General features: G+C 28.0%; 2 protein-coding genes across 3 annotated transcripts in view; one reads left to right on the forward strand and one right to left on the reverse strand.

Annotated features, from left to right (window-relative positions):
* The first annotated feature begins 808 nt into the window (after positions 1–808).
* Positions 809–9917, forward strand: LOC100570919. 2 transcript variants are annotated; one of them, XR_510762.3, is made up of 4 exons: positions 809–1261; positions 1329–1795; positions 8838–8923; positions 8993–9663. XR_510762.3 is itself a non-coding variant. In XM_003244836.4 (3 exons), exons 2-3 carry the CDS (start codon positions 1329–1331, stop codon positions 8869–8871), a joined length of 501 nt encoding a protein of 166 aa, XP_003244884.1. In that variant the 5' UTR covers positions 810–1261; the 3' UTR covers positions 8872–9917. The 2 variants fall into 2 exon arrangements, 1 of the variants encoding a protein (XP_003244884.1); XM_003244836.4 differs by having other exon boundaries at positions 810–1261; positions 8838–9917.
* Positions 9909–12095, reverse strand: part of LOC100167869 (allatostatin-A receptor-like) — a 228577-nt gene continuing 226390 nt past the window's right edge. The window contains exon 5 of the mRNA XM_029488077.1: positions 9909–10252. The gene's annotated coding sequence lies outside the window, so the exon portion shown is untranslated. The remainder of the gene's footprint in view (positions 10253–12095) is intronic.

A 12095-nucleotide genomic window follows, 5' to 3' on the forward strand; every position in this document is an offset into this window, starting at 1 on the left:
TTAATAATAGTATTAAAATTTAAGTATTTAAACTTTTTCCATAAACACTTAAAGTCTAAAGAAAATAAGCATTGATCTAGGATGTCATATAAGTCTATCAAACCATTTAGCATATAGATATGTTTCTATCCCCAGGATCTCAGTTAATATCATAGACCTATAAAAGAGGTCTATGATTAATATATAATAATATATAGGTAATAAACTAATAACATTTATTTTATAATATACAATAAATACTATGAATATATTATAAAATCAATGGTGATAGGTACATCTGAGTAATAAATGCTTATAAAAAGATATTCAAAATATATGCATTTTGGTAACACATAGGTAATATGAATACTAGTATAATACTAGTATCTACTAGCAGTATTATGAATTCTATTTAAAATCAATATATTAATTAATAATTAATAATTATTATTTGTTAATTATAACACTTTGAAAGCATTATGTATGATAATTTAGGGAATTAACTCTTACATTTTTCATATATTTTTTTTGTAATAGGAAATTTAAAAATGACAATTTAGTTAATTTAGTTAATTATATTTAATAATATTAAAGTTGTATTTGATAAAAAGAAAGTATTTAAATACATGTATACAAATAATTTAGAACATAGAAGTCATTATGCAATGAAAAATTTTGAATTTTATTCCTTAAATCATAATATATTTTAAATTTTCTATAGTTTTGGTGTACTGAAGTGTTCGTTTTTCGGCCTCTTTAGGACATATAGCGCTCCCGGTGGTGACGACTATCTGTAGTAAAATTTTCAATCAAGTTTTCAAACAAGTGACGACACCTTATCAATACACCTTGGTATTACTACTAAGTAGTAACTTAGTACTTAGTACTTGGTGAGTACTAAGTATAACTACTCTCATAATACACGGCAGATGGCGCGTATTTTTTATCACAGTCAACAAAAGCAAGCTTATCATTGTTATCATGTCGGTAATCATTATAAATTGGTATTTGTATCACGTTTGTATTTTGTATTGTTATATTTATTATTTTGTTACATTCCGTTTGACCATCGCATTCACCATGATTCGTAATCCCAATGATTATTATTATCATCATTACTGTTTATTATTCTAAATTCTTTTAAATGTTGCCTAATATACAATATACGTAGTGCCTACACTTCTGTAGTTCAGTGCTTCAGTGTATTATAATTATAAATTATTTTAGTACAACAATATTACATGTAGTGGACAGTGGTCTGTAGTGGAATACATTCGTCGAGGTGAGTGTGTTATTTTCCTCCGTTATTTCATACGCCATTGGTGCTTAACGCTCTGCGCATTTTTTAGATGAATGTCAAGAAGAAGATCTTACCAGTAATATGCTTGATGTCAGCGTACGTTCACTGGATCAAGCCTCGTTTGCTGTCTGCTTCGGCGTCTAAGGGCGGCAAGTCGCTTTTATTGCATCTGTGTGGCCGTTCCAGGTTTCTCATACCCATGATCGTGTTCACTGCGTTTTGGCTATTTGATGCACAGATGCAGATCGAGGCTTCCGTCAGCCTGACACTCAGGCGCAACGTACAGATAACTATTGGTACAGCTGAAGAGGAGCCCGAAGTGGATGTTGATGACGATGAAGAGGAGGAGGACGACGATGACGATGATGCCGATGACGATGACGACTTGTACACCATTGATTCGTATTCAGACATCTCTTCTACTTCTGATGTTAGTGTGCTTGGATTGGAAGACGTGCACATCGCATTACAGGAGTTTATCAATAGTGATGGATCTGGTAGAAGGTTTTCTATTAGGTGAGTATTCGTAAATTAATATATCTTAATTTCTAGTATAGGTTTAAATATTTTAAATAAGTAACAAAAATATAGGTACATGTTTTTAAAGTTTATAATACCTATAATTTAGTATTTTAAGAGGTCAAAGAAATTGTCGTTTGTTAAATCTTCAATATTCAAAAAAATGTTTTGGCATAACTTGGTGTTTAAACCATATTAATATAGATAGGTACAACTTATGTCTTATTGTTATCTTGGCAACTAGGCACTTATTTAAAAAATTAAAATTTTGAGAAAAACATACGTAAAGCTCTAAATTATTAATACTAAATTTTTTTTCCTATTTTTCTTTTTTCTTTTATTAAGATTTTAACATTACAATTATTATATCTCAATGTTTAACTTAATATTACGATTAAACCCTACATTAGTAAATATTGTAATTGTTTTTATTTATGTAATTTAAATAGTTTTGGATACCAAACGAGAATTGTGTTAAGTGGTTTTGCCATAGTTTATGTGTGTAGTTAGGAATAACAGGTTTGGCGCTTGACATTCTCTTAAGAAAATAGAACCTTTTCACATATAGTTTCCTCCTAGTAGAAAGAGAACAAAGAAATCAGTATTGTTAAGTTGTAAAGGTGCTGTTATAGTGTGGATCGGGCAGTTTTGGTTTCACTGCCTAAATATTTTCTAATTTAATTTATAATTATTTCAATGGAGAAAATTTATTCAAATAATATTGAAAATTAACCATCTAAGGATAGAAAGCTTATGACTAAAAAATTTACTTTTGTTTGGTATACAGATACTAAGGTTTTTATTTAAATTTTATTCTAGGTAATATACATTAAGTAAATTTGATAAAATATAATGTATTAAAGACAAATAAATAGGTAAAATATTTTTAAAATTTAATTAACCAGACTTAATTTATTATTCATAAATTAATTATAAATGTATACAAATTTGTATAGGTAATGATACAAAAAAAAAAAATGTGTACCTATTGTTATTTTTTGTAAATTTTATAGAAATAAGTACATATACCTAATTGTTATTATAATATTATGTTGAGTTTATTAACTACCTATTTATTAAATTACAGTTCGAATAACAAATGGACGTTTAGGTTACCAATTTAATTTTCCTTTTTATCGGTGACGGGTATTGGACTATACAAGATAATCTAAATATTACACTTTTACACGTCTTATTATATTATAAGTATTCAGTATTACAGTGTATATTTTTATATTATTAGGTACCTATACCAACATACTTAAATTTCAGGGTAGGTCGCAAAGGCGTAGGATGGTGGGGGCTAAGGGGACTAAAGCCCCCCAGAATTCTATTAAGTCCCCCAGAAATCTGTTTAGCCTCCTGTGTAAAAGTTTATTGTTTTATACATCCATATTATGTGAGAACTGAAAAAAATTTCTATTATTATAGCAAATAAAAACATAGCTTAGAAATTCTAATACTAACGATAGATTTGAAAATCTATCGTTACTTCATATTGAAAGGGACTTTGCTCATATTATTAGTCTTGAAGATGTTCTTAATATATTTGCCCAAAAAAGTAGGCGTTTAAACCTTATACTACAATAATAATTTCCAATTTAAAAAGTTTTTTATTTTTTATAATTAATTCAAATACAAAATATGTATTTGATAATAATAATATGATGTATGGTATATTATTTATTTACATTTTACTTTAAAATGGGCTTCTTTAATCCTTTTTATATTTTTTTCCTTTACATTTTCTATAGTTATATTTGTAGAATATTATGTTTTGTATCTGAATCATTATATCCCTTTTGCGAATTAATTTGCAAGAAGTTCCGACATACCACAACAAAAAAATAAGGCTATAGCCCCCCCAAAAAAATTCATTACGCTACGCCAATGGTAGGTCGTAGGTAATCAAAGTAATGTATTACAAGATATACAATATATTGAACATGGGCAATCTTAGCTATGATGATCCAGTAGTTAAAAAATAAAAAAAAATTAAAAGTACACTAACAAAGTATATCCTTTTTGTTCATATTTGTACACATTCTAATACTGAATACATAATAGGCTATAATTAATTCTTTTGACCAAATCAAAATAGTACAAGCAAGTGGTGGATAGGTCAAATATATTTTAAGATGTTTGTGCACACGAGACACATAATCTGTATTTAAAATTAAGCTTTGATTAATAAAATAGCAGTTTTTTGTTTTTCTATTCCAGCACCCCGTCTATTTTTGTTGCCTTTTTTGATGTAATTTTTCTCAATTTTGGTTGGTGTATTCCATTGTGGATTTTTTCTTTCGGCATCAAAAGTAGTAGATCGTTTTATGTTTTCTGTACAACTCTGCAGCTATCCGCATAATTTGGACAAACAGTTTAATAGAAGATTCGGAATCAGGTAGCATTTTTATCGCTGGAGCGTGTGCTTTGCATACACAACTGGCGTTTTCGTTTGCGGTCTAAAATCTGTACATCGTATATATAAATACATTATACAATATACATATTATTATTCTTACTCGTCGCATATCGACTGCAACCAATCAAATCTAAAATATCTATCCACGCATTTTGAATAAAACTTGTACAAGTATAAGTCACGTAACGCTGTGATCTGAAAATGTGATCGCGCAAAATGCCAAAAAGTTTTATTTTTTTGTTATTGATGTCTGCCGAACGATGAATCTATAATATAATCATCATTATCATTATCGACTCATCGTAAACGTGTATAAGCTGTACATATTATATGAAATGTGTTTTATGCTAAATGTGCGTGTATCTATACTTATTTGTATGTTTTAATTTTTTTATGCTAAATTGGTTGTACACATCAAAAAATTGCTTGAGTGACACGGATTGTACGTTACGAATTAAACTCCTATCTTTATAGGTGTTGAGTAGGTAGTCGTAATGTACCTATTTACTATTTTACAATTGAAAGTACCTATACGTTACGTATATTATATTATTTTGTTCTTTGAAAGTGAAATGAGGGACTATAGTCGCCATATTATCATTTAAATTATGAATAATGAACATATTATCATATTATAATGGTTTTTCCTCTGAATGTCTCCTAAATCTTCAAACTGTATGTGGAATAACAAGAGAGAGATTTTTTAATGTAATAATAAATTACTTAATTTGTTTTATACATTGGTGATATAAAAAATAAATTAAACGATACTGTAGGTTAAGCTCAAAAGACAATTAAATACCTAATAATTACAATTTAATATTTAAATAATTGCTTGAAAAGTAAATACTTTTTAAATTTTTTAGACCAATTTAATACGCGTTTTTGTTTTACTTATATTATTGGTTATTTAAAATACGAACTCAGATTTTTAAATATAATATGTAGGTAGTTACTTATTGTGCTATATTCTATAATCGTATACCGATTTATACAGTAGCGGATCCGAAGCTCTTTTAAGGAGGGGGCGAATTGGTATCGTAGAATTTCAATATAATATACATATTAGTCAATAGACATCTGTTATATTATATATAAAAAAAAAATTAAAGCGTATAAAAATTCAACAGTCTTTTATTCAATATTAAATAAACAAATGTATTAATAATTTATTTGAGCAACAATTGTATGGTTCTTTTTTACCAGCCGCAAATCTGTCAATGATTTTTTCCACATCAATGCTATGTCCCTATGAGTATTGAGTAAAGCTAAGCCAGTTAATCTTTCCTCACCCATGCGTGACCTCATCCACGTTTTTAATCTAATAAACAAAGCAATAAACAAAATACCAAAAGCAGAAAAGCATAATATGGTTATCAGCTAGGCAGGAAAGTTATAGGAAGTAAAATTGGTAAAATACACACTAAACATTTTAAAATATACATTAATTTTAAAAATCTGCTTTAAATTATAAATGGGGCAGTTTAAACAAAAATATTTTATAATAAGCTCAAATATTAAGAGGACGTTACACCCGCATGTGGTGTCTCCGTCTTACAAAATATGTATACAACACAGAAAAAACTGTTCTGTGCGGGATAGAACCACTCAGGATGTAGTAAAAGTAAAGACTCCAAATTGATAGATAATATAGTTCAAAACATTATAGGTATGTGAAATATCATTATTTTTTTTTCATATGGTTGAAAAAAAGTTCTTATTATTTCAAAATCCATTATTTTTTGTTTTTTTTTCAAACTTCAATAACTTTTTTTGTAGTTCCGATATCGATAAAATAAAAATGATATTTCACAGGTAAAGTTCTCTTTTTTTATGTGGTGACAATTTAAAAATGTGAAATGCAACAATAAAAATAAAGTATTTAGCACTCAATATTAAAATTTAGTTATTTATCAAAGTCACAGTGAACAAAAATTTAATTTATATTATAAAAATGTGATAACAGATTTATACGGCGGTGCAGCACGCTGTAGCACTGCTTGGCGGTAAAATGATTTTATCTGTCATTCCATCTATAATCTAAAACTATAAACCGTAGCCAGTTTACAGTAATTGTGGTTATAACCAAGAAAATATTCTTTTAATATCTATGGTTATAACCAATTTCAAATTTGTTTTGAACATAATCTTATTATTTAAATTCAATAATTTGTATTGATAATCAAAAAACATTATAATTGATAAGATATTAAAAAAAATACCTTTTTTGTATCATTTATTAAGTTTGAAGTTATAGTTATGACTAGGGCTAGGAAGTTGTAGGAATTGCATATTGTTCTGTATGATCTCAATTTATAGCAGACCTAGCTAATTAGATAGAAATAGAAATTTGAAGTAAGTATACAATTGCGAGTTAAAAAAATTGAAAATTGAAAATGCATATTTCACCAATTTTAGCTAAAAAAGTACATATTTCATTGATTTTATACGCATATTTTTCGTATATTCAACATTTTTAATGCATATTTTGCAATTTTTTCGTGCATATTTTACATTTTTTAGCTCCTACAACTTCCGAGCCCTAGTTATGACTTATGAATTTCATATTCATTATATCATACGGCGCTATAATTCAAGTAAAAAAATCCCTAGGGGGGTAATCGCCACGTCGCCCCCCTAAAATCCACCCCTGTACTTATATAGATACGCTTTTCCGCCCCAATCTACAACCTAACGTTAAAAACTCATTTTTATTCGCTTTTATAATACAAATTTGAATCAAATATGTTAAAATTATTTTAGAACGTTATAGTAGGTCGCACAGTCTACACTAATTGAAAAATACCTTCACACATTTCAAATTTTGTGTTTATACTATTTAGTGTTTAATATTTTCTATAATTTTAATAACTATCAAAGGATAATAATTTCGGTTGCAAAAACAAATTTACGATCCACATTTAAAAATGTACATATAAATTATCAGTTTTACTCATACATTCAATTACTTTTTTCAATTTAACGGTTTGGTACAAACAATTAAATAATTAAATAATTCATTTATTTTAATTATTTATTAAATTTATGATTATATTTTAATAGCAAAAAGAAGAATATAAAAATCTAAATCTAATTAATTTTTCTTGCCTTAGCTTTTAAATATTTCCATTAAATCATCGTAATGGCGTAATTCAGATTTTTGAAAATTTCGTTTTCAATTGACAGACATTATATTAAGGCCAGAAAGTCTTTTTGAGCTATTGTAGTCCGTGACTAATTTTTAATCTCGTTTTTAATTAATTTTAGTTTCGAACAATTTCTTTTAGCATCTAGGTAGCTGTGGGTATTAGAACTGTATACATAATATTCTTAATGCTATAGACATATTAATAATAATATTGACTAAATGAACTCGAACTTTTTGTGATAAAACATGTCTATAATAATCCAAGAAAAGTATTAAGGTTTCCCGGATTCATAAATAATCTTATTGTTTAGAATATTCAGTAAGATGCTAACTGTGACTGACAATCATGTTTATTGGTTAATTATCAGATAACGCTGAAAGTTCTTCAGATACGCTTAGTTGTCTCCGTCTTACGAGTGCGTAACATAGAACAGCAGTTCACGTTTAGCTTCGTAAGTTTTAAAATTAGAGTGAATCAACTTATTATGAAACTTAATAGAAAACATTGTTTGTGTTCTCACTTCTTATATCAGTTTTTTACGATAGTTCAGTTGTTAACCGAGTTATCAGTATTATCGTAAAAAACTGACGTATGAATACAATATATAATGTTCTTACCTTTAAGATAAAACTTAAAGGTAATTTATAATAAGGTCGCTTCACTCAAATTTTAAACTAGGCAATAAAGCTGTAAACTTGAATGAACTGCTGCGCGTAAACTTGGTATGTTACACACTCGTAATATGGAGACGTCGAATGCGGTATTGTATCCGTCTTACAAATGTACAACATAGCAAAAACTGTTTTGCGTTGGGAAAAGAACTGAGAAAGCTACATTCATAACTAAGAAACAACATTTTCACTACATAAAAAGGAGAACTTTGGTTGTGCAATATCGTTTTTATTATTTTGACATCACTTATACGAAAAATATGTTCTTATTGTTTCAAAATCCATTATTGTTTGTATTTTTCAAACTTGAATAACTTTTTTTGTATTTCCAATATCGAAAAAATAAGAACGATATTGCACAGCCAAAGTTCTCCTTTTTATGTGATAAAAATGTCGTTTCTTAGATAGCTAGATATGTCTGTAGCTTTCTTGGTTTTTTCCCGCGCAAAACTGTTTTTGCTATGTTTTACATTAGAACAACACATGCGGTTGTGGCGTTATCTTAATCGAGGAGCTATAAGTGTATATTATATTATAACATGTATGTTTTCCTAAAATTTAAAGATTTAAAAAAAAGATTCACATTGTTACGTAACTATGTAGCTCGCTATGTAAGTAATACAATTTACCTATTATTATTTCAAGCCTGAGGCTCTAGGTGTGTCCTACTAACTATAGATATGTATTTAATATGTGTTTAAATGTCGCAGACATAATTTACTTACACAATGCGAAATATACAAATATTTTATTTTTTGGAAGTATTGCTAGTAATAATTTTTGTGTTACTGTTACAGGCATTCCCTTCATCGCGATCACCATGAGCAGTAAAATCGACTCTAAGTTGAAAGAAAAAACGGTTTTTGCCATCCAAAAAAATAGAGTAGGTGTATTTTACAAAGCCATAAGTTAACTACTCTAAATGTAATATATTTTGTTTATGTTTAATAAGGTAACAAAGTACCGTCATTTTAGAGTTTAAAGAAATTGCATATACACGCGTGTACATGGTTGTGTGTATATTCACATGTTTGACTGTTATTGACATACTTCATATTATTCAATATATAATATTTATTTTATATACTTATTTACTATGTATTAAATGTAGTAACCAATTTGAACCACATATTATACCGGTGGTCTCGTTTACAATGTCTGAGAATTATTTGACTTTCACCAAAAGACAATAACGATCCGCGAATACAACATGGTGAGAAAATACTTGGGTCCAAGCTATTTGTTTGCATCGAGAACTGCTTAAACATCTCCTAGTTTATTCCCCGAATCGTGCGACAGACCACGAGAATATACTATTCTTACTTATTTATTATTTCCATTCATAACGTCAGTAAATGTAATGTAGGTATAATAGACTTACACACATATTATAAATTATAATGGTATATGTTAATATGTTAATGTTTATTATAGAATAGGTACGTACAATTGATAATATTCTTAATGAGTATGATAATTTCACAATAAATAACAAATTACAAATTGTTAGATTTTGAGCACTTACATTTTAAAGAGTATTCATTTTCTATCGGTATAATAGGTGGTTCAAGATATAATTTTAATCATGAATGTGGGTTAACAATGAACATGCATCAACAACAATGAGAAGACTGATGTAAAAACTATTATTTGGCAGTATTTAAGATTTCTGAACATACATTTTTATTCAATGTTTGAAATTGAAATTAATTATATTTTAATTTTGTATAGCATTGGAAATATTACACATTACATAATTTTACCTATATAATATTATGTATAATGTGTGTGTGTTTATATATATAATAATATATATTAGGTACTTATATACGATATTTATAATATAAGGTTAATATATTTAAACATTTTTTATTGTATACAATTGAGTTTTTATTTACATCAACAAAATTAATAGTTACCTGAAAATGTTATTTTAATTAGGATTAATACATACATTTTACGTTTAGATAGATACTAAGGTGTTGGTATTTTAAAAATATCATACGATTTAACATGAAAGCAACAAAGTGGTAATATAATTTGACTTACGATAGATAACTTAATATAATCTTATTAATTTTAACATATTTATTTAACATCTATAATATTATAGTATTGTATTTTGACTACGTTTATGTATAGTAACATGCAATATTCGTTTTCATTCTGTATTGAGCTCCGTGTTTGGTATGCGTTCTCGTGTCACTCGAATCTGAAACAGATTAATTGAACACAATATTTAGTAATTATTTATTAATTTATTAGTTAACTATTTGTTATGTAATGTTGCGGTGATTTGATTTTGAGTAGGTATATTATTTATTTTTTATTCCAAATGCTATAATGATACCGTTTTTTTTTTTATGTATAATGTTAGATGTTGCGCTGAAGTGTTATATTTTAATCTATTAAAATAAAAACCATAAACGTTTTCATTATACTTGTATGACTTTATAGTGTAAGTGTTCGCATTTACACGGGCATGTTCATTTTTTTTCAATGCCAATTTAAAAATATAAAAAGGGAGACAAAATTCTAAAATGATCATTTCGTTATTTTTAACAACGGTTTTCAACAGCTATAATATTTCTGAGTACATCGCGCGCTTACGTTACAAACAATAAAAACAACCAAGAGAAATAAAAATAAGCTTCGCTGTGTGTTGCGTAATCATGATATAGTATGCTTTGGTCATTAAAAAAAAAATTGTATCGTTAAAAATTTGCGGTAGTGAACATTCTTACTGTATACAGTGTACTTTGATTACAAATCGGTAATTTTATACCACAAGTTTGTGTGTGTGTCGAGTGTTTTGCCATTAAAATGTTTATATTTCGTTCCAATTTCTTATGCCTATATAGCTATTTTATATTGGCCCATTAAAAAGAATTACAAAAATCAAAAAAAACAAATCGAGTGGAATGATCCAATTACGCGTCTTATTTGTATTATACATTTAGACTTATAACTACTTATAACTTATAACATAACCTTTCGGCTGTGTTGGACACCAGATTTTTATGTACCGTCACTTGCCGACGCGAAAGTTGGAGATTCATTACCATGCCAGGCGTCTGACTGACTGTTGTTGTGTAGTGTACTAGTGTATAACAACTTAAATACTAACACAAGATAAAAAATTATCTCGGTCTGTTTGAAAAAAACGTTGTTACAATTTTATAATAGATTATATCACAAAATTATTTCGTTTTTTTTCGTTCAATGTATACATTTTAAAATCATGAAAATTTACAAATTATTTTGTACTTAAAAATTCGTAACATTTTCAATACCTACAGCTTTTCAAATTGACGCTGTCAATTCAGTATCAATTATACCTTATTCTTAATTAATGTCTAATAATATATAAACACGCTCATACATTATTTCAAATCAATGAAAACATCATACTTGATGAAGTAAAATAAAATAAATGGATAAAACTGGACAAAGTTCATCGCATTTTAACGGAAACACAAAAGAAAATAATATTGACGACTATACCGTTTTACGAGCGGATTACCAATAAAACAATTTTTTGACAGCTCGATTTAGCTGTTCGGCTTTTACAAAGGTCTTGTCGCTTTTCTTTAAATCACGGAATTGGCCGAGTTTTCACAGCTATATGCCCATAACTAGGTTTTTTTCAAAGTCTTAAACACGCACACGAAACCAAACTATTGTGCAGGAAGGTTCTCCGTTTAGAAAATATTATTATATAGTCGGATGTACACTGACTCGCGTATAAAATGGCGAAAGCTCTCGAAAGTAAAGAACATTGTACAGCTGCTTGTCTAAACCGTTCGATCGCATATGACACCAAGGTCTCATTTTTAAAATAAAATCAATCCTACCTCTCGTATTATTTATTAATTTAATCCTATTTGACTGAACGAACCATGACTGAAGGGTAAATCATGGCTCCTTTTTTCTACTATTTTCATAGTTATTATACTCCTCTGATCAACTCACTTTTAGAAATAACACGCTCGTCGCAGACTTGGTACGCTAACGATAAAGCAATTTTGCCATCTCATAAAGACCCAACTAACCAC

The sequence above is a fragment of the Acyrthosiphon pisum genome, chromosome A1, assembly GCF_005508785.2.
Source record: "Acyrthosiphon pisum isolate AL4f chromosome A1, pea_aphid_22Mar2018_4r6ur, whole genome shotgun sequence".
Taxonomy (NCBI): Eukaryota; Metazoa; Arthropoda; class Insecta; order Hemiptera; family Aphididae; genus Acyrthosiphon; species Acyrthosiphon pisum.